The sequence below is a fragment of the Gymnoscopelus braueri genome (assembly GCF_963280865.1).
Source record: "Gymnoscopelus braueri genome assembly, chromosome: 13".
NCBI classification, from domain to species: domain Eukaryota; kingdom Metazoa; phylum Chordata; class Actinopteri; order Myctophiformes; family Myctophidae; genus Gymnoscopelus; species Gymnoscopelus braueri.
In genome coordinates, this window is record NC_137615.1 from 5194147 (window position 1) to 5220307 (window position 26161).

General features: G+C 40.9%; 1 protein-coding gene across 4 annotated transcripts in view; it reads right to left on the reverse strand.

The window, feature by feature from the left end:
- tom1l2a (target of myb1 like 2 membrane trafficking protein a) overlaps positions 1-26161 on the reverse strand; it is a 78865-nt gene that overhangs the window by 35125 nt on the left and 17579 nt on the right. For all 4 annotated transcript variants that reach the window (XM_080445922.1, XM_080445921.1, XM_080445920.1 and 1 more), the window contains exons 2-6: positions 14315-14399; positions 8151-8229; positions 5893-6042; positions 2039-2173; positions 596-772 (exon numbers count right to left, since the gene is read on the reverse strand). In XM_080445922.1, coding sequence (XP_080302048.1) covers positions 596-772; positions 2039-2173; positions 5893-6042; positions 8151-8229; positions 14315-14399 — 626 coding nt within the window. The remainder of the gene's footprint in view (positions 1-595; positions 773-2038; positions 2174-5892; positions 6043-8150; positions 8230-14314; positions 14400-26161) is intronic.

Below are 26161 nucleotides of genomic sequence, written 5' to 3' on the forward strand. Positions count from 1 at the left end.
TACGTGGAATACGCAACAAAACAGTTCTTCGTCGGTACAATAAAAAGGAGGGCATTCATGCAGGCACGTGCACACATAGACATGAAAGGGGGCTTGGGCACCTGCCCTTTTACACGTCGCTAAAAAAAGGGCCCCTAGCGGCCTAACGGTAAGGCCGACGGAAAAGGCAGTGGATGTGCTGGATGCAGCTCAAAGTGAACTTTCCTCAGGTATCTAGTTTGTCGCCGTACGACCTTCCTAGCCCGTGTTATTAAAGAAAAACGGGCGGCAATGGCCAAAATTCAATCGAAAATCGGCGATGGAAAACCGGCAGAAGGTGGCCGTTTTCAAGATGTTTTGGCCATTATCGCTGGAACGGAAGGTCCAATCTGCTCAGTTCAAAGCCTCTTGGGTGCGTGACTTTGAGGACATTAAGCATGTGATGATACCTTTTTGGATTTTCGGGTTTTCGGACCTAAAAGTATGGTAATTGTTCAAAAAAAGAAAAACCCAATAGGTGCCCTTTTGAAATTCCAGCCCCTGCCTCTCCAAACCCTTCTGCAGGTCCTCCTGCGTTCATGCTGAGCAGGTCACCCCGTGCGGGGGGTGTCTGTACCTGGTCAGGGGTGACGGTGATGGGTCCCGGCACGCTGGGGACGTGCGGGATCTGGGACACGGACACGGGGGCCAGAGCGGGGGCCGCCGCGGGTTGAGGAGGAGGAGGGGGGCCGGGCGGAGGAGGGGCGGGGGCCGATCTGTACTTCATCACGGCCGGGTCCACCTCTGGTACACCCTGTAACAACAAACACACACATTTATTTACGGTTAAGGTCGACTAAATCTACAGTTGATTTAGACAACTAAAATGTATGTTGGCGGTGCCTTGGTGGTGTTGTAATGGCTGATTTTACACTTGGTTGCATGCTGAAAATAGCCGATCTACAAGCTCACAACGCGTCGCAGCGCGACGCGTTGTGAGCTTGTAGATCTGCTATTTTCAGAGCACAACACCCGAACACGACCAAACATAAAATGACTTGTCTTTTAGTTCTACTGGATCTCTTCTCCACTAGATCCCTCACTAACATCTTAGTCTAGTTTTTATTTGTTCAATCCAATCCAATCCACTTTATTTATATAGCACATTTCACAACCAGGGTTAAGGGTTTACAAAGTGCTGTACAGAAAATCATGCAAAATACAAGCTAAAATAAGCTAAAAACACAGAAAACACCATCAAAAACACAGAAAACAAATAGGACATAGACCACAGAAAACTCTCAAGCGGGGTTAAAATGCCAAGGTGTAAAAGTGTGTCTTAAGCCGAGATTTAAAAGTCTCAATGGTGGGGGCCCTTTTAACATGGGGGGGAGCGCATTCCATAGGGTGGGGGCTATGGCAGCAAAGGCTCTGTCGCCTCTGGTCTTTAATTTGGTCCTTACTGTGACCTCGAGACTTAGCTGGCCAGCAGACCGCAGTGACCTTGGGGGGGTATAGACCTTTATGAGGTCAGAGAGGTACTGAGGTGCCAAGCCATTCAGGGATTTAAAAACAAACAATAAAATTTTAAAATCAATTCTGAAGCGAACAGGTAGCCAGTGGGGTGAGGCCAGCACGGGCGTAATGTGCTCACGCTTACTGGTTCCTGTCAGGAGGCGTGCCGCAGAATTTTGGACTAGCTGCAGGCGTGCCAAGGAGGCTTGATTTAGCCCGACATATAGCGCGTTACAGTAGTCCAGACGTGTGGAAATAAAGGCGTGAATGACTCGCTCAAAATCATTGAAGGACAGAACAGATTTAATTCGGGCAAGCAGTCTCAGATGGTAGAAGCTGGAGCTGACCACAGCATTAACCTGTTTATCCAATTTGAGCAGATTGTCAAATTTGACTCCAAGGTTGGAGACAACAGGTTTCACATAAGACTGTAGGGGGCCCAGATTGGTGGGTATAATGCCAGGACCACTAGGCCCAAACACAACGTGTTTGTTGACAAAATTGTCAATATATTCAGTGTTAGTTTTAGTCATCATAGCTTAGTTTTAGGAGGCAGGAGACTCACCCTCTGAGGAGTGTGTATGGGGGACAGGGCGTCCAGGTCAGCCATGGGGAACTCGATGCCTTTCCTCTTCAGCTCCTCGTAGATATGGACGACCCCCGTCAGGTCAGGGCAGCTCCTGAAGGCGTCCGCCCAGGCCTGTAACACACACACACACACACACACACACACACACACACACACACACACACACACACACACACACACACACACACACACACACACACACACACACACACATCATGTGAAACACAATGACTTAAACAACCGTCAGGGTCTGGTCTGCTCCTGAACACATACTGTAACGTATGGTTTGTTGGTAAATTAATGCCCTACACCTACATCAATGGTTCTCAAACGTATTCCGTGCCAAGGACCCCCAAATTGTTATGTATTTGGACCGCAGACCCCCACCTGAAAATATGTTGTGCCAGGGACCCCCAGAAGCAAAGATTTGAGTTCAAAATGTTCGCCTTTTAAAACAAATGTATATCTGCAATTTTTTAATAACCAAAGTATAAAATATAGATAAAAGGGTTCAAATGATTGTGACGCTTCATCAACCAATTTTGCTGGGGACCCCCTGGTACCCCCCCCCCCCCCAAGGTAAGGACCCCTGAGGGTCCCCGGACCCCACTTTGAGAACCAATGCCCTACATCTTCGTACACGAGTGTGTAGCGGAAATAGTCGATCTAAAAGACCACTCACAACACACGTTGCATGGCCTGAGCTTGCTCACATGTTGCTGCGAGCTTGTCGATTGGCTATTTCTGCTCGTCAATGTTGGGTGAAAACCTTGTATCTAAAAATTTTAATTAAAATAGTGAAAATAGCAGATCTACAAGCTCACAACCGGTCGCAATGCGACCGGTTGTGAGCTTGTAGATCTGCTATTTTCCACTACTGTTGCGCAACACTCTTGTATGATGAAGTAGTATAGGCATGAATTTATGAAAAAAAACACAAACAAATTGAAATATGGAGATATAAGGTTTCTGCCCGACGACAGCAACGATATCATGATATTATTATACACAAGCAGTGTTGCCAGATTCTGTGAGAGAAACAAGCAACCAGGTCTAGGAAAACCAGCCCATAAGAAGCGACTATGGGCCACATGAGCACTTTAACATATACATCAGCTATTTGAAAATAGCAGATCTACAAGCTCACAACGCGTCGCATCGCGACGCGTTGTGAGCTTGTAGATCGGCTATTTTCTTATAATATAATAATATAAGCAGATCTGGCAACCCTCTACATAAGCCAGTGAATACAGGCCATCAGTCTCGGTCACGGTTACATTTCTGGAGGAGTTTTGTTCCCTCGTCATCATCCAGCGTGTATCCCGGATGACCAGCAGAACCCTGATCAGTAAAACAAGGTCACGTTGTGTCTCACATCCTTCAACGCGACCTTCTTCTCCTCCTCCTCCTGACGCAGGATAAACAGACACAGTGCTGCGGGGAACGAGTCTCTCTCTCTCTCTCTGGTCTAAAAACAGGACAGTCCCAGGGGTCTCTCTCTCTCCCTGAAGCCTCTGGTAAATCCATCCCTATAAATACTGAGAGGACAGACTGTGACTAGGCACGCTTTTGAAGGCCACCCGTTCTTTTTTCTTTGTCCTCAGGTAATGGGAGTGCATGAGGCTGTGTTCTGCGTGGTCATAGAAGATGTTTTTGCCTCTGCCAGCAGGGAAATATATATGAACATATATGTTTTTATATATTATGCAACATATACGTTTATCATATATGTGACATATTCAAAATTGTCCGCCTGCATATGTCTCTACAGATAATGTCCACATATATGCCACATATACGGCTATATATATGGGAAATAGCTAATGCAAAACAAATACTTCTGTTTTTGCATTATTATTATTGCAAAAAAAAATATATATATATTATTATTTTTTTGTATTCCCAAAAACGCCACAACGATACATATCGTCACGAAATTGTATCGCGATATATCGCTTGGACGATATATCGGCACACCCCTACTGCACGGGATAAAAGCCATCAGAATGATCGCTGGAGCATACAGTCACCTTGCTAAACTAATGGCCTAAGTCATTTTTTGAGGAAAATTATATTTTTGCCTAAGTGTGACTTTGGCTTTTTTTCCAGATTTAAGTCAGATCTAATCCTATTTAAACCTATTTAAATCTCTTATGTTACAAAAAAATAAATGACATAGGCCATTAGTTTAGCAAGGCGACGATACTTTTTAATTCAGTGAAATTAACCGTGGGTTTCCCCATTAAAATTTCAGGAGAGAAAGACTTTGATTTCCTAATTGTTGTCTGAAATAAAGCCATTTTGTAGTTATCAACGACGGATTTCTCTGCATGCCTTTCAATGTAGGATAACCATGAAGCATGGTTGCAAAATGCACTGCTTTTCTGCAGCATCAAAAATGCCAATGATGTTTGGCCTTATAGATCAAAATGTGCTCAGTTTTAGCCGGGTTTTCTGTGTTCCTTTAATTTTACACTAGTCGTTTGGTTGCTTACAATAGACGTCAGTGAAATTAGTCGCTGCCAACATCTCTAGAGCATTGGTTCTCAAAGTGGGGTTCGGGGACCCCCAGGGGTCCTTGAGGGAGTTCCAGGGGGTCCCCAGCTAAATGATAGATAGGAACCAAATTGGCCCTTATGGGTCTGTAACTCAGAGAGTGTACAAATGGAACCAAATGGACCCTAACGGGTCCATTTGGTTCTTTTTGTACTCTCTCAGAGTTAAAGGTAGGGTAAGTGATATTTTTTTTGTTTTGTTTTTGTTAAAAAGGTTAAAGTACTATTGTGATAGTAATCATTGCTACAGAGCGTTTGTTCGGTCACAGGGGTCTCTCCAGCTCTTTAATAAACAGAATATAAATACATTTTCAGGTAGGTGACAACATTTAGGCCAATCAGGAGAGAACACTGAAAATGGATTTTCTGTTTATTAAAGAGCTGGAGAGACATGGAGACTCCTTTTACTGAACAAACACTCTATAGCGATGAGTACTATCACAATATAGAGCTATTTAACACGTATTTTAACCAAAGTAAAGCACTTGCCCTACCTTTAAATTAACATTGATTTTAGTCGCAGAGATATAAATGCCAATTCATGGGGGTCCGTAGCCTAATGCATGTCAAACTGGTAGAGCCGTAAAAATCTTCTCTTGTGGGGGTCCTTGGTATATCTTTTCAAATGGGGGTCCGCGGGCTAATAAGGGTCAATTTGGGGGTCATTAAAAAAAGGTTGAGAACTCCTGCTCTAGAGGATAAGAACCTTGACCGCCAAGTGGTGGTAATATAATACAGTGGTGGAAAGTAACTAAGTACATTTACTTAAGTACAATTTTGAGGTATTTGTACTTTACTTGAGTATTTCCAATTTCCAATACTTTTACTTCTACTCCACTACATCTCAGAGGCAAATATTGTACTTTTACTCCACTACAATTATTTGAACACTTTAGTTACTAGTTAGTTTAGTTACTAGTTACTTTTCAGATATAAACTATGATATAATGAAACATACATTATTAACCACTTTAGCCCTATTTTATACATAGGCTATTTGAAAATAGCAGATCTACAAGCTCACAACGCGTCGCATCGCGACGCGTTGTGAGCTTGTAGATCGGCTATTTTCAAATATTTAGTACTTTTACTTTTGGTACTTTAAGTACATTTTGATGCCAATACGTTTGTACTTTTACTCAAGTAACATTTATAATTCTGGACTTTTACTTGTAACAGAGTATTTTTTATATTGCAGTATTGGTACTTTTACTTTTAAGTAAAGAATTTGAGTACTTTTTCCACCACTGATATAATAAGCGTCCCCTGGTATACCTGTATGAGGGCCAGCACTTTGTCCTGGACGATGGTGGGAGGGTTGGTTTTGGGGGAGATGATCTTGACCAGCACGCCTTCGATGAAGTCCCTGTGGGCCACCTGGACGTGGAACCTGTGACCGCAGTTCTTCACACACGTCTCCAAGACCTGTGGAAGGGCGGAAAGGGGGGAAGGGGTGTTAATTCTGACAACAGATTTAGATGCAGTTTTAGTCATAGTCTCTTATATCAAATTCAATTTAGTTTCAGTCATAAATATTATTTCAGTCATCTGAAGTGTTTTATTTTTAGTCTACCGTAATTTCCGGACTATAAGCTGCTACTTTTTCCCCATGCTTTGAACCCTGCGGCCTATTCACCTGTTTCCTAGGCTGTGTGTGTGTTTCACTTCCTGTCGATTTGATCCAATGAAATCCAATGAAACTGGTCAGATGACCAATGATATCCAATGAAATCGACAGGAAGTGAAACACACACAGTCTAGGAAACAGGTGAATACAACGGTGCGGCTAATCTATGGATTCTTACAGCTAACGACCACTAGGGGACCTTCTAAATCTATGGATTTTACACCTGCGGCTTATAGTCCAGTGCGGCTTGTATATGTACACATTAGTTTTTTTCCCTAAATTTAGCTGGTGCAGCTTATATTCAGGTGCGCTTTATAGTCCGGAAATTACGGTAGTTTTGGTTTTTAGTCAACTAAATCTACAGTCTATTTAAGGGGTGATGCAACTGTGATGATGTAGAGGGCCACTATATTTCCACACTCACTCCAGAGGGACACATTGCATATACTGTCAGACAGACACCTCTTATCTCTGTATTTTAACCTTTTTTCGTAAATTAATGCCGTACTTCGCCATTCTAAAGTAGCAAAAATAGCCGATCTAAAAGCTCAAAACGCGTCACACTTTTGAGCTTGTAGATCTGCTATTTTTGCAATTTTTGAATTGGAATCCTGATATTTGTTTTTCTATTTTTTAATTGGAATCCTGAAAAGTAATTTCAAATGCATTTAGTTATAATTATGTCAACTTTATGAACTTAAATACAAATACAAATACATTGGACATAAAAAAGACAATAGAATTGTAATACTATAGTCATTTAAGCTACTAATATAGACTCAAGTAATTAAAGCGGAAATGTTTGGAATTGTAACAGCTGAAATCATTAATATATCAGTATTCCGATATTAACCTGCGGGCCGCATTAAGTGAAGGTGAGGGGCCGCATGTGGCCCCCGGGCCACCAGTTGCCCATGTATGGTCTATTTAGTCGACTAAAAAGTGTGTTTTGGCGAGGCCGTGATGGCGTCATAATGCCTGATTTAAGCTGCATGCCGAAAATAGTCTGTGACACGTTGTGAGCTTGTAGATCGGCTATTTTCGGAGCGTGACACGCACGCGCAACCAAGCATAAAATGACTTGTCTTTTAGTTCTACTGGATCTCTTCTCCACTAGATCCCTCACTAACATGTTAGTCTAGTTTTTATTTGTTGATGAAACTGTCAATATATTTAGTCTCAGTTTTAGTCATCATAGCTTTTGTTTTTATTTTGTTTTCGTCAGAGGAAAAAGGCAAACATTTTTCATCATAGTTTTTTGTCGACAAAATGAACACTGGGAGGTTGGGAGGGAAGGAGAGAGGGAGGCAGAGAGAGAGGAAGGAGAATGGTTAAGAGGAGAGATATGGGGGAGGAGAAAGGTTTTGTGCGTGGGAGACTTTTGCTCTCTGGCTGCCTTTGATCTGACGGCATAGCGGGACGGAGCGGCCTTTTTAATGAGCAGAGCTACGGTATCAAACGCACGAGGGAGGGCGAAGTCGCACTAAAGCGTTGAGACGAGCCTCACTAACGCTCCTCTTGACAAAATGTGCTTCACTGCTGGGACTTTTAACTGGTCTTTTCGACCCACTCCCACAAAAATCTTTCTTCTTTTTTTTTTTTTTGTGTGTTTGATGTTGTTTTTTAAGCTTATCTGTGACAAACCTTATAGTCTCTAACGCTCTGCTCTGCATGTCTCCAAAGCAGTAAAATTTAAGTTTTATAACTAAAATCTGTCACTGAAAACAGGTCTGATGCACGCATGGCACGCAACTCCGAGGTCCGAAGTAAATTTTGAATGCCGGACTTTCACTTGTATTTCTACATTGCAGTATTGATACTTTTACTTAAGTAAAAAATGTTAGTACTTTTTCCACCACTGTTAATACGTGATGAATATTCAGTATATACAGTACACACGTCATACCGTCAGAGCCAGCATGACCTCTCTGTAGTTCTTGTTCCCACTCAGTCTCTTCTTCAGAGCACGCATGGCGTCTTTAGGCCTGTATAGACACAGTAAAAAACACATCTTTAGGCCTGTATAGACACACAGTAGAAAACACATCTTTAGGCCTGTATAGACACAGTAGAAAACACATCTTTAGGCCTGTATAGACACAGTAAAAAACACATATTTAGGCCTGTATCAATCTGTGATCCCAGGTCAAATAAAAAGGAAAAACAGGACCCCCAGCGTTTTTCACTTTTGCATTTGACTCTGGGGGGAGGGATTAAATAGACGATGACTGGAAACCGGCGTTTGGTCTCTGCCCTCAGCGCTCCACTTCCGGTGGAGGGCTGAGGGCAGTTTTGAGTACTTTTACTTTACTGGAGTATTTCCAATTTTCAATGCTTTTACTTTTACTCCACTACATCTCTGAGGGAAATATTGTACTTTTACTCCACTACAATTATTTGAAAACTTTAGTTACTAGTTACTTTGCAGATATCAGTTATTATATTATGAAACATTACATTAACCACTTCAGCCCTATTTTATACCTAGGCTATTTGAAAATAGCCGATCTACAAGCTCACAACGCACGACGCGTTGTGAGCTTGTAGATCTGCTATTTCCAAACATTTTAGTACTTTATATTTTGATGCCAATGCTTTTGTACTTTTACTCAAGTAACATTTTGAACACAGGCCTTTTACTTGTAACAGAATATTTCTACATTTCAGTATTGATATTTTACTTAAAGGGGTAGTTCATCCCCCAAATAACTTTTTTTCTATTGATTACTCACCCCATTGTTTTTGTCGCATTCCTTCCTTTATTATTTGATTATAATAAATTTAGCCCCATTGATTCCGGTAGGAGACACAAATGCATTTGTGTCTCCTACCGGAATCAATGGGGACACATTTATTATAATCAAATTATTGGCTTAGGAATGTGACAAAAACAAAAAAATATCTATGAATTCAAGGCTCCAGATGGTCAGTAATCAATAGAAAAAAAGTTATTTTGGGGGTGAACTACCCCTTTAAGTAAAACATTTGAGTACTTTTCCCACCACTGATAGACACACAGTAGAAAACAACACGCACACTCCGTGTAAACATTCATTCATAGTCTGACGCACGACGGGGACGCTCGTCGACACGCAACCTGATCTTCAAGCTCAACGACGTTGTCGCAGCGCGTTGTTGACCTGGAAATATGTCATTTAGTAGTTGTACCACAAAGTAACTACTTAAGCCACATTTATTTATACTTCGCTGTGTGACGGGCGGTCTTGCACGTCACAAAATATTTTCTATAAATAAATAAAAACGGTTTGCTTATAATGAAATTAAAGGACTACTTCACGGATTTTCAATTGATATCACTGGTAGGTGGGTTTGTGAACATCCCATAGCCCTCCTCTCTGAGACACAGACCAAGGACACACAAAAGGCACCATATTATAATAAGCATTAGTGAGGATCAATTATATGAAGATAAGAAGTCAAAGTCGTCCTTTAACTCATAGAATCCGGGAACGCAACTGTGTTATTTTAGATTTCTTTGGCTATTCAAAAATAGCAGATCTACAAGCTCATAGATCTGCTATTCTTGAATAGCCAAAGAAATCTCAAAATGACACAGATGCGTAGGCACGAGCTCACACACATAGACATGAAAGGGGGCTCGAGCCCCTGCCCTTTTACTCGAGCCCCTGCCCTTTTTTACTTACAGTAAAAAAGTGCCCTCTCCAGACTGAGGAAAATATAAGCGGCCTAACGATAAGGTAACCCTTGGCAGTGGATGTGCTGGATGCAGCTCAAAGTGAACTTTCCTCAGGTATCTAGTAGGTCGCCGTACGACCTTCCTAGCCCGTGTTTTTAAAGAAAAACGGGCGACAATGGCCAAAACTCAATCGAAAATCGGCGATTAAAAAACGGCGAAAGTGGCCGTTTTCAAGTTGTTTTGGCCATTATCTCTGGAACGGAAGGTCCAATTCAAAGCTTGTCGTGTGCGTGACTTTGAGGACATTAAGCACGCAATGATGAACATTTTAGATTTTTTTTGGGGGGTTTCGGGCCTAATAGTATGGTAATTGTTCACGGAAAAAAACCCAATAGCTGCTCTTTTGAAATTACAGCCCCTGCCTCTCCAAATCCCTCTGCACGTCCCTGAAGATGCGTTCCCGGTCTTAATGGGTTACGGGTGACTTGCTTAATTGGCTCTGTTGGATCATGATGTGAGAGGCTAGATATTGTATCATCTAGGGATTTGAGACATCTTTATATCAGGGTAAGTCAATAGTGTTGTTTTCCCTGGTCTTAAAGGTTACATTACGGAAACTGATGTCATTTTCTGAACATAAAACGTAGCTGTTCTATTATTTACCTTTAACCGACTTGTAAAGGTGCATTGGTGATGATTATTTATCAAAATATCATCGAGTACATACATTGAAAATATACATTGAAAAATGCATAATATAGGTAAAGTAAATACACGTATATTGTGATGTTTGATTTTGTGGAAAATAACTAAGAACATTTACTGTATATCAGAGGCAAATATTATACTTTTACTTCAATACAATTATTTGAAAACTTTAGTTATAGTTACTTTGTAGATTTTGAAAATTATCACAAAACATACAGTAACCACTTCAGTCCTATATACAAGCTCCTATATACAAGCTCACAATGCGTCGCGGTGTGACGCATTGTGAGCTTGTAGATCTGCTATTTTCAAAATATTTGTATACATCTGAAAACTATTGAAATGATTTGATACCAATACTTTTGTACTTTTACTCAACTACATTTAGAATTCTGGACTTTCACTTGTAATGGAGTATTTCTACAATGCAGTATTGATACTTTCACTTAAGTAAAAAAAAATTAGTACTTTTTCCACCACTGTTCTTCTGTGACACAGAAACAGATGCCAGTCTGCGTGTGACAGTCTGACAGTTTGACTGAGTGTCACACAGGGCAGACGTTAACCATCTGTCTCTCTCTCTCTCTCTCTCTCTTTGTCATAAAAAGAACGCAGGTCGACTCCACTCCCTGGTCTCTCCCCCCAAGTAACACACCTTTATGAACTCCTTTTATAGAGAGAGAGACATTTATGAACCCAAAGGCCTTTATAGAGAGCTTAGAAGAGTTAGAGTTAAGAGGAAGAGAACATGAGGGAGAGAGAGAGAGAGAGAGAGAGAGAGAGAGAGAGAGAGAGAGAGAGAGAGAGACGGAGCGAGAGAGAGAGAGACTAGGGGTTAAATGTGTCTTGCTCATGGACACCTCGATACAGCCGGGGGGTCGTAAAATCAAACCTGGGACCTTCTGTTTCCCAGGCGGCCTCTCTACCTATTCAACTATGAACGCCCCGAAAGAGAGAGAGACACAGAGACACAGAGAGAGAGAGAGAGAGAGAGAGAGAGAGAGAGAGAGAGAGAGAGAGAGAGAGAGAGAGAGAGAGAGAGAGAAAGAGAACACACATAGGATACAAACTCGTCGGAGGGAGCATATCACTTTCAGTGTTTCGTGTGCGTGTGCGCATGTGCGTGCGTGTGTGTGTGTGTGAGTGTGATTCCCTGGTGCAGTCCCAGCATGTCTCACAGATAGTAAGACATAATGTTGACATTAGTAAGCTTTGTGGGAAAGGCTTTCATCACGAGCAGGCCAATCACACAGCAATAATGATAACAGTAATAAGCTGCAATAGTGAAATGGAAATTGATATATTTGATTATATATATATTGTTTTATCTTTTCCCACCCTTTTTTAAATACCATAGCATAAGTCATGTGTACAACATTGTAGGGCATTCACAACTAATGATTTTTACTAGTCGTCTCATTTGACCAAGTACTAGTCGACTAGTCGAGGGGGCATTGTTTTAATGCCATCCTACTACTATATTACTATTATTATTATCCTCCTGCCCTTATTTTTATGGTGTTTTAAGGGAAGCGCTTCTGGCACAGCAGCGTCTCCAAGGATCCCAATTGCCCAATAATAGGCTTTTATTAGGCATACTTTTGACCCCCTTTTGATAAAAAATAAAGTCAGGAGGATAATAATAATAGTAAGATGGGCCATTACTATGGCATTAAAACAAATAACAAAGAAAAACAAAGTTTGTTTTTTTTGTTCAACTATTCGACTAGTACCAACAGAGTCGACTAGTGGTTATACTAGTCGACTAGTCGACTAGTTGGTGAAAGCCCTACAACATTGTTGTACGTCGAAGTATAAAATACGGCTTAAAAGGATATTTAACTTTTTCCAAAAAAGAATTGGTTATTTTATCATCTACTCAAGCTTTTGGGAGAACCCTGGACAGTTTTTAAGTTGCTTGATTCAGTAAGTAGATATTTGATATTCACACACAACTCCTTCCTATACAAACTGAAGTAAAAACGTTGAGTTTCTGAGGTTGATTGAGGTTAAATGGGCGATCGCTCTGCTTTCTTTCCCCAGGAACTGTGCTGGCTGGACGTTAATCCCAATTAATACGACTTTTGTTCATAAAGAAACAACAACGACAGAGATGGATTTTTGGAATTCTTGCGCTCTCTCCCACAACAGAGCACATAGTGTGATGCTGCCTAAATGAATGAGTTTCTACTGAATACAAGACTCTCTAGTGTTCTGCTGAGGAGAATATAGATTGAGCTGTGTGTGTGTGTGTGTGTGTGTGTGTGTGTGTGTGTGTGTGTGTGTGTGTGTGTGTGTGTGTGTGTGTGTGTGTGTGTGTGTGTGTGCGCCACAGAGTGCACGTGGGCGGCAGGAATGTGCACGATAAAGAGAAACAGTGCTCATAGAATAGCAGAAAACAAAAACATCTGCATAGAACATTTGAACCACTTAAGCCCGGTTTTATTACTTTGTCATCCGATGGTGTCACTCAGTCAAAACGGCCAAATATAGGAATTAATGGAGCTGCTATTGTAGCTATTGTCACTATTTCTGAACATTTGGGAAATTCTTTGCCAAAAACATAAAAAATAAAATCTTTAAAAAAGAATTGTGGCAATTTTCCATGTGGCCAAAACAGACCATAACAGATGTTTTTATTTGATTTGATTTGATTTGATTTTACACTTATTATTATATTAAACAAATGATTATTGTCCCTCAGTCATTCATCAGTGTTGCCAAGTCTGCTTATTATAAGTGACTTTGGGCTTGTTTTTCTGTCAAGTCGCTTGTAAATATTGGTAGTTGCGGGTTGTGTTTCTAAAGGGTAGTTGCTTATTTGGGCTTGTTTCCTAATGTTGTTTAAACCAGTTGTTCTAAAACATTTTGATGTCAAAGACCACCCAAATTAACATGTATTTGTACGTGGACCCCCCCCCCCCCCATCTGAAAATATTTTGTGCCAGGGACCCCCATAAAAGATTTGTGTATATTTAGAAATGTTCAAAAATATTCCACATTTTTCACATTGTGAGCTTGCAGATCTGCTATGTTCAAATAGCCGTGTGTGTGTGTGTGTGTGTGTGTGTGTGTGTGTGTGTGTGTGTGTGTGTGTGTGTGTGTGTGTGTGTGTGTGTGTGTGTGTGTGTGTGTGTGTGTGTTCATGTGGTCGCTGCTTTTGGGCTTGTTTTCGTAGACCAGGTTGCTTGTTTCTCTCACAAAATCTGGCAACACTGCAGTCGTGTCAGTGTGGGATGAGTCATCGACCTGCCCTGATGGTGAACTTACACACTCTCTCATGATCCACGATGTAAAACAAAAAGCAAAAGGAAACAGAACTGTTACCAGACAGCTTCTGGACAGAAAGAACAGTGATATTCAACCTTTTAAGTTTCCAAGGACAGCCAGTTTCATACGCATTAAAGGGATAGTTCACCCCAAAATGACTTTTTCGATTAGTCACCCCATTCTTTTTGTTTTTGTCTCATTCCTAAGCCAATAATTTGATGACCGGCAGCGGTTCCGGTAGGAGACACAAAGGGTTTCCTTTGTGTCTCCTACCGGAACCGCTGCCTACCAATCCACTGGTCATCATATTATTGGCTTAGGAATGAGACAAAATTCCTAAGCCTTCCTAAACCCCCCCCCACATCACACATGAAGCACCAATGGCATTAAACAGGTCACACTGATTGGTCACATAAAACGCTCATACAACTCACCCCTCCTCTGTCTCGTTGATGATGTCACAGATCTCCATGTTGAGGGTCCAGTCCTCATTTTGTTGACCCCCGTCTGTGGCCCTCTCTGTGACAACAAAAAAGACATCAATCAACTCATGGGGGGGGCGTCCAGAACCCAAGATATCGTGATCCGAAGATTTACTGCTCCATTCACTTCTTGGTTAACTTATTACTTAAAAATCCTGTATCTCGGCCCCTGTGTACTTTTTTTTTTACTATGTATTTTTGACCGAGACATGCTATTTTCAAAGGTGGAATGAAGGGAGGTCGCGATGACATTTTTAAACTCCTTTTTTTTTTTAGAAATGAACCATTGAGGGGTAAAAAGGGTCTTAATGCTAATATCATAGACAGTAAAAAGTAGGCTAATACATGTATTTATATACATATTTATTATATATGATTATTATCATTATTATATATTTATGTATATATATATATATATAATAACCATTTCCTCTTCTCTTTGTCGTTGCCAGGAAAGCGGTAGAATGACACTTTAGTCGTTATTTTAGTCTCAGATCTGTTAAAACAGCGAGGGACACAGCACTGCGCATATTGGGAAAATACACACACTTGGACCCGGAAGTTGTTCATACGTCACGGCTTAACAACAGAATAGTATATTGTTTAGACTGATGCTATAGGTTCTTGGTTTACCTATGATCCTACATTTGAAGTCGCTCTGGATAAAGAGCGTAACTTGCTAAATGCCTACATTGTAAACTGTAATAGTTAAGTAGACTAGAGTGCAAAGAGAAGAACCATGTAGCGCTTCAAGGACACTAACCCAGTAAACAACACATTGCAGCTATAGCACCGCAGTGTTGATTTTGTCGACTAAAACTATGACGAAAAATGTTCGCCGACTACCTTTTTCCACTGACGAAAACCAAATAAAAACTAAGCTATGATGACTAAAACTAAGACTAAATATATTGACAATTTTGTCAACAAATAAAACTAGACTAAAATGTTAGGGAGTGGACTAATGGAGAAGAGATCCAGTAGAACTAAAAGACATGCTTTATGCTCAGATGTTGCGCTCTGAAAATAGCCGATCTACAAGCTCACGTCGCGCTGCGACGCGTTGTGAGCTGCGACGCGTTGTGAGCTTGTAGATCGGCTATTTTCAGCATGCAACCAAGTGTAAAATCAGCCATTACGACGCCGTCAAGGCACCGCCAACATACATTTTAGTCGACTAAATCAACTGTAGATTTAGTCGTCTATAACCTTATGATATTTAGTCGACTAAAACTAGACAAAAACTAAAACATTTCAGATGACTAAAATATGACTAAAAACTAAATGGAATTTTATTCAAAAGACTATGACTAAAACTGGATCAAAATGTTCTGTCAAGATCAGCACAGCCAACAACATATTGCAGCTCTAGCACTGAGCGGTGAGGTTTATCACCTCAGCTGAGTGGAGCTGTGGTTTGCTATACTAATTAGGGCTGTCAAAATAATATTCGATATTCGAATATTATTCGAATATTGGGAAAATATGTATATTCGAATATGAAAATTAATATTCGAATATAAAAAAAACTGAATACAACAACAAACAAAAAAATGTTTATTTGACAGGGACAATACAAAAAACAATGTATGAAGTTATAAAAACAAACAAAAGATATGTTTTATTGGATCCGAGCACTGTTTTTTGTACTGTTTCTGTAAAAAAAAAAAAGGAAAAAAAAAGGTTTTGAATTAAAAAAAATACATTTTTCTTTATAATAATAATAATAATATTCGAATATATTCGAATATCTGCCAATTTTTAAGACCAATATTCGAATATCATTTCTGAGGAAAGTTGACAGCCCTAATACTAATGCAGACTAATGACTGTACGGCCCACAGTGGCTTAACTTACGCAATGTTAGGTGTGAAGAATGATTATGTACTGTAAGCGTTATCTCTTTCACATTATGCTGACCTGACCGACTTACAATGCTCTATGGGTGTCAGAGATGAGCAGCATGTTCTTTTTTCCCCCAAAAAATTAATAAATAGCGGAAATAGCTGATCTACAAGCTTAAAACATGTCACACAGGGACGCGTTGTAAGCTTGCAGATCTGCTATTTCTGCTTTTTTAATATTTGATTAAGACGATTATGCAAAATAATTGCGAGTATCTCAAATAATATTGTGATTAGACGAGTATGTATTGACAGTGACCAGCCTACCCGTGATGCTACAGTATTCTAGAAATTCTAGTTCTAGTTCTAGTATTATAGTGTAAGCAGGCCCAGCCAAGCCAAACTAATGTGTGGTGGTTGAGGAGGGTCAAGCAGGTCAGACCACCACAGCACCAACTCATTCCTATTCCTTCCAGTCTGATTTAAAAAATAAAAAGAAACAGTCCACAGACACATTACACCATCCATCCATCCATCCTTCCACTACCAGCTACTGAATTATCAACTTCCAAACAGTCACCGGGGTTGTTGTTGTCGTCAAGGTTCATGGAGTTTTATTGTCATTCCACACAAGAACAGAACAAAACGTGTTACCCAGGTCCTGGTCATGGCAGAATAAAATAAATGACACTACATAGTCAGTTTGACTCTTGGTCATCTCAGTGGGAAGTGAACTGGGTGGGTGGTGGGTGGGTGGGGTTGCACTCAGCTACAACCATCCAGTCACACTCATAACAGTTGTAAAAGCGGAAGCCACAGAGAGACCAGCGTTCCCCTTCACACACACACCCCCACCTCCCCCCCCCTCACTCACTCCCTCACCCAATGTAACAGCACCTCCTCCTCACCCTCACAAGGGTGTAACAATAACATGCTGCACACAGACACAGAGACAGAGACAGAGACAGAGACAGACACAGACACAGAGACAGAGACAGAGACAGAGACAGACACAGAGACAGAGACAGAGACAGAGACAGAGACAGAGACAGACACAGAGACAGAGACAGACACAGAGACAGAGACAGACACAGACACAGAGACAGACACAGACACAGAGACAGAGACAGACACAGAGACAGAGACAGACACAGAGACAGAGACAGACACAGACACAGAGACAGAGACAGACACAGAGACAGACACAGACACAGAGACAGACACAGACACAGACACAGACACAGAGACAGAGACAGAGACAGAGACAGACACAGACACAGAGACAGAGACAGAGACAGAGACAGACACAGAGACAGAGACAGACACAGACACAGAGACAGAGACAGACACAGACACAGACACAGACACAGACACAGAGACAGAGACAGACACAGAGACAGAGACATACACAGAGACAGACACAGAGACAGACACAGACACAGACACAGACACAGAGACAGAGACAGACACAGAGACAGACACAGAGACAGAGACAGACACAGAGACAGACACAGAGACAGAGACAGACACAGACACAGAGACAGAGACAGAGACAGACACAGAGACAGACACAGAGACAGACACAGAGACAGACACAGAGTCACAGACACAGAGACAGAGACAGACACAGACACAGACACAGACACAGAGACAGACACAGAGACAGAGACAGACACAGACACAGACACAGAGACAGAGACAGACACAGACACAGACACAGAGACAGAGACAGAGACAGACACAGAGACAGACACAGACACAGAGACAGAGACAGAGACAGAGACAGACACAGACACAGACACAGAGACAGACACAGACACAGACACAGAGACAGAGACAGAGACAGAGACAGACACAGACACAGACACAGAGACAGACACAGACACAGACACAGAGACAGACACAGACACAGAGACAGACACAGAGACAGAGACAGACACAGAGTCACAGACACAGAGACAGACACAGAGACAGAGACAGAGACAGACACAGACACAGACACAGAGACAGAGACAGACACAGACACAGAGACAGACACAGAGACAGACACAGACACAGAGACAGAGACAGACACAGACACAGACACAGATACAGATACAGATAGAGACAGAGACAGAGACACAGAGACACAGAGACACAGAGACACAGAGACACAGACACAGAGACAGAGACAGAGACAGAGAGAGGCTACAGTGGTGAACTGCCTCTATAAAGTAATCAGTGTTTTCTCTCCTCTCCTCTGCCTCCATTCCCTCCTCCTCCCTCGACCCATCCGTCATAAACGTCTTAAGATGTTTTGTTATCAGTCAGGGACGTCTTTGTTATCAGTCCGGGAAGACAGGGAGGACAGGGAAGACTGACGGAAGTCAGTCTTCTTTAAGTAGGGACTGCAGATGATATATAAATATGTGATAAGATACCGGTCAGATACCGGTCAGCAATTATTTGACTTTTTTGACGACATTGGTATCTGCAATTATGTAGCTATTATTTGCAATACTTGTTTGCTAGTTCATTAAGTTAAATGTTTTCTGCATATACTGAACTATGCTTGATAAAAATTAACTCACAAAAATGTTAACTTTAATCAAATATTTTGCACTTTTTGACAACATATGGGTGAAAACGATAATGTGTGGGTTAGAGGACTCTGCAGAGATACTACATGTGATGTTGGTCAGGCTATAATAATCATAAACATGTTAAGATGTTGAGAGATCCGTTAGGTCAGGGAATGCATTTTATGTCTTTATGAGTTCAGCTTGCAGATGTTGCAACAGCTGCTCACTGAAGTTGATTTGCTGGGGCTGAGTTAAACCCTTTAAGACCGGGAACACATTTTAAGATGTGCACAGAGTGCGCTTGTAGATCTGAGCTTGTAGATCTGCTATTTTTCAACATTGTGGAAATCTTTTAATATTTTAAAGCGAACATTTGTAAAATAATTTGTTCCAGGGACCCCCCCCCCCCCAGAAGCAAAGATTTGAGTTACAAATGTTAGCTTTAAAAATACATATATTCAAAGATTTGCACACATTTTCACAAAAATATCTACAAGCACGTGCCGCACTATGAGCTTGTAGATCTGCTATTTTTGAATAGCCAAAGAAATCTTAAAATGACACAGATGCGTTCCCGGTCTTAATGGGTTAAGGGCTGGGCAAAATTAACCGAAAATATATCGAATCTTCGAATTTTTTAACCAATAACCGAACCTGGTCATGTAGGTTAAAGGGGAAATCCACCCATTTTCAATATTTAACTATGTCATTAATATAGCATAAAGGAGTTGTGTGGAAATAAGAAAAAATTTAAAAAAAAATTAACATTGCAAAAAAATTTAACATTGCAAAAAAATTAACATTGCAAATTACACTGTGATGACTCATCATGGTGTAATTTGCAATGTTAATTTTTTTGCAATGTTAAATTTTTTTGCAATGTTAATTTTTTTTTAATTTTTTTCTTATTTCCACACAACTCCTTTATGCTATATTAATGACATAGTTAAATATTGAAAATGGGTGGATTTCCCCTTTAACTGATTAATCGAGCAAGGTTTTTTGGAGACAATTTATTTTAAATGTGGTATATATCAACGAATCGACAAGAACAAATTCTAATAGATTTGTTTTATGATCGTCTAAATAGATATGTCTGATTAACCACCTGAGCCCTCAGGTGGTGAACCACAAGAGTATTTTGTTGTACAATGGTGGTGTGATATATATATGCTTTTTTAAATAACCGATCTACCAGCTCACGAAGCGTTGTGAACTTGTGATGCATTGTGAGCTTGCAGATCGGCTATTTTCACTGTTTCTCATAATGGTTCAGTGATAGTAAAAGTGATATATTCTGATAGTAATCATTGGTGTAGAGTGTTTGTTCAGTAACAGGGTCTGTCTCTCCAGCTCTTTAATTAACACAACATACATTTTCAGGTGGGTTGCAAAAAAATCAGCCAATCAGGATTGAGTACCCATTTATCAGCTTCATTTTTATAGTGTTCCAGTTCCAATTTTGTCTGCTTCAATTTCCCTTGTTTAATCTGCATCCTGTCCATCCTTAAAGGAGTAGTTCACCCAAAAAATGACTTATTTTCTATCAATTGCACACCCCATGAAGCCTTGAATCCATGGATTTGTTTTTGTTTTTGTTGCATTCCTAAGCTAATAATTTGATTCCCGTCTCCTACCGGCTAATGTATCCGGTAGGAGACACAAAGTAGATTATTTGTGTCTCCTACCGGAAATACACCCGGTCATCAAATTATTGTCTTAGGAATGCCACAAAAACAAAAATAAATCCATGAATTCAAGGCTTCATGGGGTGTGCAATTGATAGAAAATAAGTACTTTTTTGGGTGAACTCCTCCTTTAACCGAGGCAAAAGCTTGAAACCCTGATATCGATGTGAAGTCATATCTCCCCGACAGCCCCTAGGCTGAGTTTCTGTGTGACTGACTGACGATCAATACAGTCCCATTAGACAGATGTTAGAGCTTTAGTCAGAACCCCTACCCCCCCCCCCCCGGCAGTGGTGGAAAAAGTACTCAAATGTTTTACTTAAGTAAAAGTATCAATACTGCAATGTAGAGGTACTCAGTTACAAGTAAAAGTCCGGAATTCAACATTTACTTGAGTAAAAGTACAAAAGTATTGGTATAAAATAGTGTAGCAGATCTACAAGCTCACAACGCGTCGCGATGCGACGCGTTGTGAGCTTGTAGATCGGCTATTTTCAAATAGCCTATCTATAAAATAGGGCTAAAGTGGTTAATGTATGTTTCATAATATCATAATTTATATCTGAAAAGTAACTAGTAACTAAAGTTTTCAAATGACTGTAGTGGAGTAAAAGTACAATATTTGCCTCTGAGATGTAGTGAGTAAGTAAAAGTATTTGAAATTGGAAATACTGAAGTAAAAATACAAATACCTCAACATTGCAATTAAGTACAGTACTTAAGTACATGTACTTTAGTTACTTCCCCCCGCCCCCCCCCTCTCCCGGTGCCAGCTGTCATGCCCAGGCCAGGACGGACACTCTCCCCTGGGGCTGTGTGGTGTTGCTGTTTCACCTGGCTGCTGAACACAGGGGACGCTCCATGACTTATTTATACTCAGCTCTGCTACCTAACCTCTCCTCCTCCGCTCTGAAGGACCCACCTGTCACATCAGTGTGCTGGGAGAGGTGGCAGACAGATGGATGGATCAGTGGCGTAAAGCAACTAAGTACATTTACTCAAGTACTGTACTTATGTACAATTTTGAGGTATTTTTGAGTGGTGCCAACCACTCCTACATTTGACCGTGTGTGTGTGTCTGTCCGTCCGTCCGTCCGTCCGTATGTTTGAGCACGGCCTCAACACAGCTGCAGCTGATTGTAACACAAGGATGCAACCAGTTACACTAATTTTACTTTACTGGGGTATTTCCAATGTTCACTACACCTCAGAGGAACATATTGTACTCCCATTACAATTATTTGAAAACTTTAGTTACTAGTTACTTTGTAGATTTTGATTGTTATTACAAAACACACGTTAACCACATTCAGCCCTGTATACATTTCTACCATTTAAAAATAGCCGATCTACAAGCTCACAATTTCGTCGCATTGTGAGCTTGTAGATCTGCTATTTTCAAAAGATTTGTATACATTTGAAAACTTTGAAAAAAATTGAAACTTGTTATTTAAGTACATTTTGACACAGACACTTTTGCACCTCAAGTACATTTTTAATTCCAGACTTTTACTTGTGAACGGACAAGTATTTCTACATTACAGTATGTGAGTCCTTTTTTTCCCCACCACTGCTCAGTGTGTAGTGGAGCATTATGTTTGGAAAGAAGACTTAACCGGCGGCGACTTCCACCGGGATATATCCTGAGTAATCCCCTTAATTGGATTGGCTAGCAGAGGGAGGGACTAAACTAAACAGTGATGGTAGAGGAAGTGAGGGGGGGGGGGGGGGGGGGCAAGAGGAAGATCAATTTACGTGTGGAGCAGAGGGCCATTAAGATTGGGAACGCATCTGTGTCATTTTTTGATTTCTTTGGCTATTAAAAAATAGCAGATATACCGACTATGAGCTTGTAGATCTACAAGCTCATGAGCTTGTAGATCTGCTATTAAATAATAACTTTTCTATGACAAGGAGGACCCCCCCCCCCAAATAGCCTATGGCGTAATGGCGTTATAAAATACTCATAAGCAAAGAAATTACAGATCTGCAAGACCACAAAGTGTGGCATTGTGAGCATTATTGAAAATGTTTCTAAACCACAATCCAGTGTTGATTTTGTCAACTAAAACTATGTTTGTCGACTACCTTTTTTCATAGACGAAAACTAAATAAAAACTAAGCTATGATGACTAAAACTAAGACTAAATATATTGACAATTTCATCAACAAATAAAAACTAGACTAAAATGTCAGTGAGGGATCTAGTGGAGAAGAGATCCAGTAGAACTAAAAGACAAGTCATTTTATGTTTGGTTGCGCTCGGGTGTTGCGCTCTGAAAAAATGTCAGATCTACAAGCTCACAACAAGTGTAAAATCAGCCATTAATTTGCGACGCCATCAAGGCGACATACATTTAGTCGACTAAATCAACTGTAGATTTAGTCGTCTAAAATCTTATGATATTTAGTCGACAAAAACTAAAACATTTCAGATGACAAAAATATGACTAAAACTAAATGGAGTTTTATTCAAAAAGCTATGACTAAAACTGAATCAAACTCTGCTGTCAAAATCAACACTGCCCCAATCTTAACACTATAGCTGAATGAGCTGGGAGTCCATCCATTGTTCCCTATAGTCCAGTCCCACACAGCAGACCACAGTGTCACGTGGCACAGAGGGTGGCATAGAGGGTGGCATAGAGGGTGGCAGGTCCGTGCCGTGCCGTCCACGGCCAACACAGCCCACACATCTTCTTTATGCCTCTGTACCCCCCCCCCCCCTCCTTTCCTTCCTTCTCACACAGTCATTTATTCTCTCTGTTTCTCAGACCGGAGGAGGCTTGTTTCTTACCTCTCTCTCTCTTGCTATAGCTTGCTCTCAAAAGTCTCAAGAATCACATCTTTTCCTTCACCATAACCCTGTTGTACTCGATTATTTTTTTTACTTAAGTAAAAGTATCAATACTGCAATGTAGAAATACTCTGTTACAAGTAAAAAGTCTGGAATTCAAAATTTGCTTTGAGTAAAAGTTAAAAAAAAGTATTGGTATCAAAATGTACTTAAAGTACCAAAAGTAGAAAGTACTCATATATGCAGTTTTCAAAATGTATAAATAAATGTCTTTTGAAAATAGCAGATCTACAAGCTCACAATGCATCGCAATAGAATTGTAATACTAGTCATTAAGCTACTATAATATAGACTGAAGTAATTAAAGCGGGTCATGTTTGCATGTTTGGAATTGTAACAGCTGAAATCAATAATATATCAGTGTTCCGATATTAACCTGCGGGGCCGCATTAAGTGAAGGTGCGGGCCGCATTAAGTGAAGGTGGGGGCTGCATTAAGTGAAGGTGCGGGCCGCATTAAGTGAAGGTGGGGGCTGCATTAAGTGAAGGTGCGGGCCGCATTAAGTGAAGGTGGGGGCTGCATTAAGTGAAGGTGCGGGCCGCATTAAGTGAAGGTGGGGGCTGCATTAAGTGAAGGTGCGGGCCGCATTAAGTGAAGGTGGGGGCTGCATTAAGTGAAGGTGCGGGCCGCATTAAGTGAAGGTGGGGGCTGCATTAAGTGAAGGTGCAGGCCGCATTAAGTGAAGGTGGGGGCCGCATTAAGTGAAGGTGGGGGCCGCATTAAGTGAAGGTGCGGGCCGCATTAAGTGAAGGTGGGGGCCGCATTAAGTGAAGGTGGGGGCCGCATTAAGTGAAGGTGGGGGCCGCATTAAGTGAAGGTGGGGGCCGCATTAAGTGAAGGTGGGGGCCGCATTAAGTGAAGGTGCGGGCCGCATTAAGTGAAGGTGGGGGCCGCATTAAGTGAAGGTGGGGGCCGCATTAAGTGAAGGTGCGGGCCGCATTAAGTGAAGGTGGGGGCCGCATGTGGCCCCCCGGGCCGCCAGTTGCCCATGTGGAGCTGCTATGTGGACTTAACGTCTGCTATACAATTACTAATGGTCCTGAAACTTTTTTAATTCCAAGGACAATCATAACTCTGAAAGTGTACATGGAACCAAATGGACCCCCCCGACCTGGCGGAGCAACTAAAGCAGATCTACAAGCTGTTTAAAAGCCAAAACCCCAGGTTTTAAGATCATTAAGACCTGGAACACATCTGTGTCACTTTTTGATTTGAGCTAAAAAGCATTATTTTTCACTTTGGCTATTCAAAAATAGCAGATCTACAAGCTCATAGCGCGGCACCGAGTGCCGCGCTATGAGCTTGTAGATCTGCAAAAAAATTTTAATCGTGAAAATGTTGCGCAAATCTTTTAATATATATTGTTTTAAAGCAAACATTTTTAACTCTTTAGCTTCTGGGGGTCCCTGGAACAACATCTTTTGAGATGGGGGTCGGCGGCCAAATACATATCATTTTGGGGGTCCTTGACATGAAAAAGTTTGAGCACCACTGATATAGAAACATAGGTTTTTTTTTTAAATGATTTAGAAGACATTTTGTAGAATCGGCCTCAGGTCTTAATGGGTTAAGATCAGGCTTTGTGGCCTTTTCTTCCTAAAAGGAAGCGGTTAAAAGGATTGTGTGCAAAATTGGCATTCTAGAAAAAGTAAGTGCAGGGACTGTTTGTCCTCAAAACAACAATAAAAACTCAAAAGGCCACTGAGGCACCAGGCAGCCAATCTTACGCATGTCAGGGAATGAGTCCATTGTCGGGTCAGGCAGTGAAGGTTAGTGTTATTTTATTCAGCTGCTTTCACAGAACTAAACAGCAAACTGGTGGTAAAGTCTGCCCGACTCGGACTCTGACGCTGGCACTAAAAACCAGGGGTGGAAAAAGTACTCAATTCTTTTTACTTATTGAGTGCCAAAAACGGCCCTGGCCGTTTTTCATAATCCACCATTGTTGGCCGTTTTTGAAAAACATTTAAAAAAAATAAAAAAACAGCACCAGGAGATATAATTTGTCGAAGATTTAGACTCCCATCCACTTCCTGGTTAACTTATTACTTTAAAAGCCTGTATCTCGGCTCCTGTGTACCTTTTTTTTTTTACTATGTATTTTTGGCAAAACATGCTATTTTCAACTGGCTGCAACTAGAACAGATTACCGAATGTTTATTTTTTCTCTTCTCGATTCTACGAGACCCCTGTGTGTGTAATGAGGGGATCACCGTGGGGACGGTGATGACGGAATTTCTTTTTTTTTGACGATTTTAACGATTGAAAAAATCATTAAATATGCTGGCACTGGTTTTTTTAAACCCTGTTTTAAAAAACCTCTGGCACTCAATGTAGTAAAAGTATCAATTCTGCGATGTAGAACTTACTCTGTTACAAGTGAAAGTCCGGAATTCAAAATTTACTCGATATATAAAATCGCGATATCTAGCGCATGGACCGCCCGCTCGGCTTTTTAGCTGCGGTGGACTCGAGATGGAGTTATGACATTTTTCTACTGTGCCACTCTATAATATTATGTAAAAAGGTAAGAATAACGTGGTCCGGAGTTCTCCTTTAAGCTCCACAGACAGAGACATCCATAGACCTACACTATATATTACCTCATTATAAAAAGGGAAGAAGACCCAGGAAGGAAATGGAACAAGATTCGTCATTTTGTCCGCTTATTCTCAACCTCCTTTCACATAACTAACGAGGCAATTATCAGTGTTTCCATCCAGTTTAGTGAACATCCATGTCTGAACCCCTTTAACCCATTAAGACCGGGAAAGAATCTGGGTCATTTTTTACATTTCTCTTGGCTATTCAAAAATAGCAGATGTATAAGCTACGAGCTGGTAGATCTG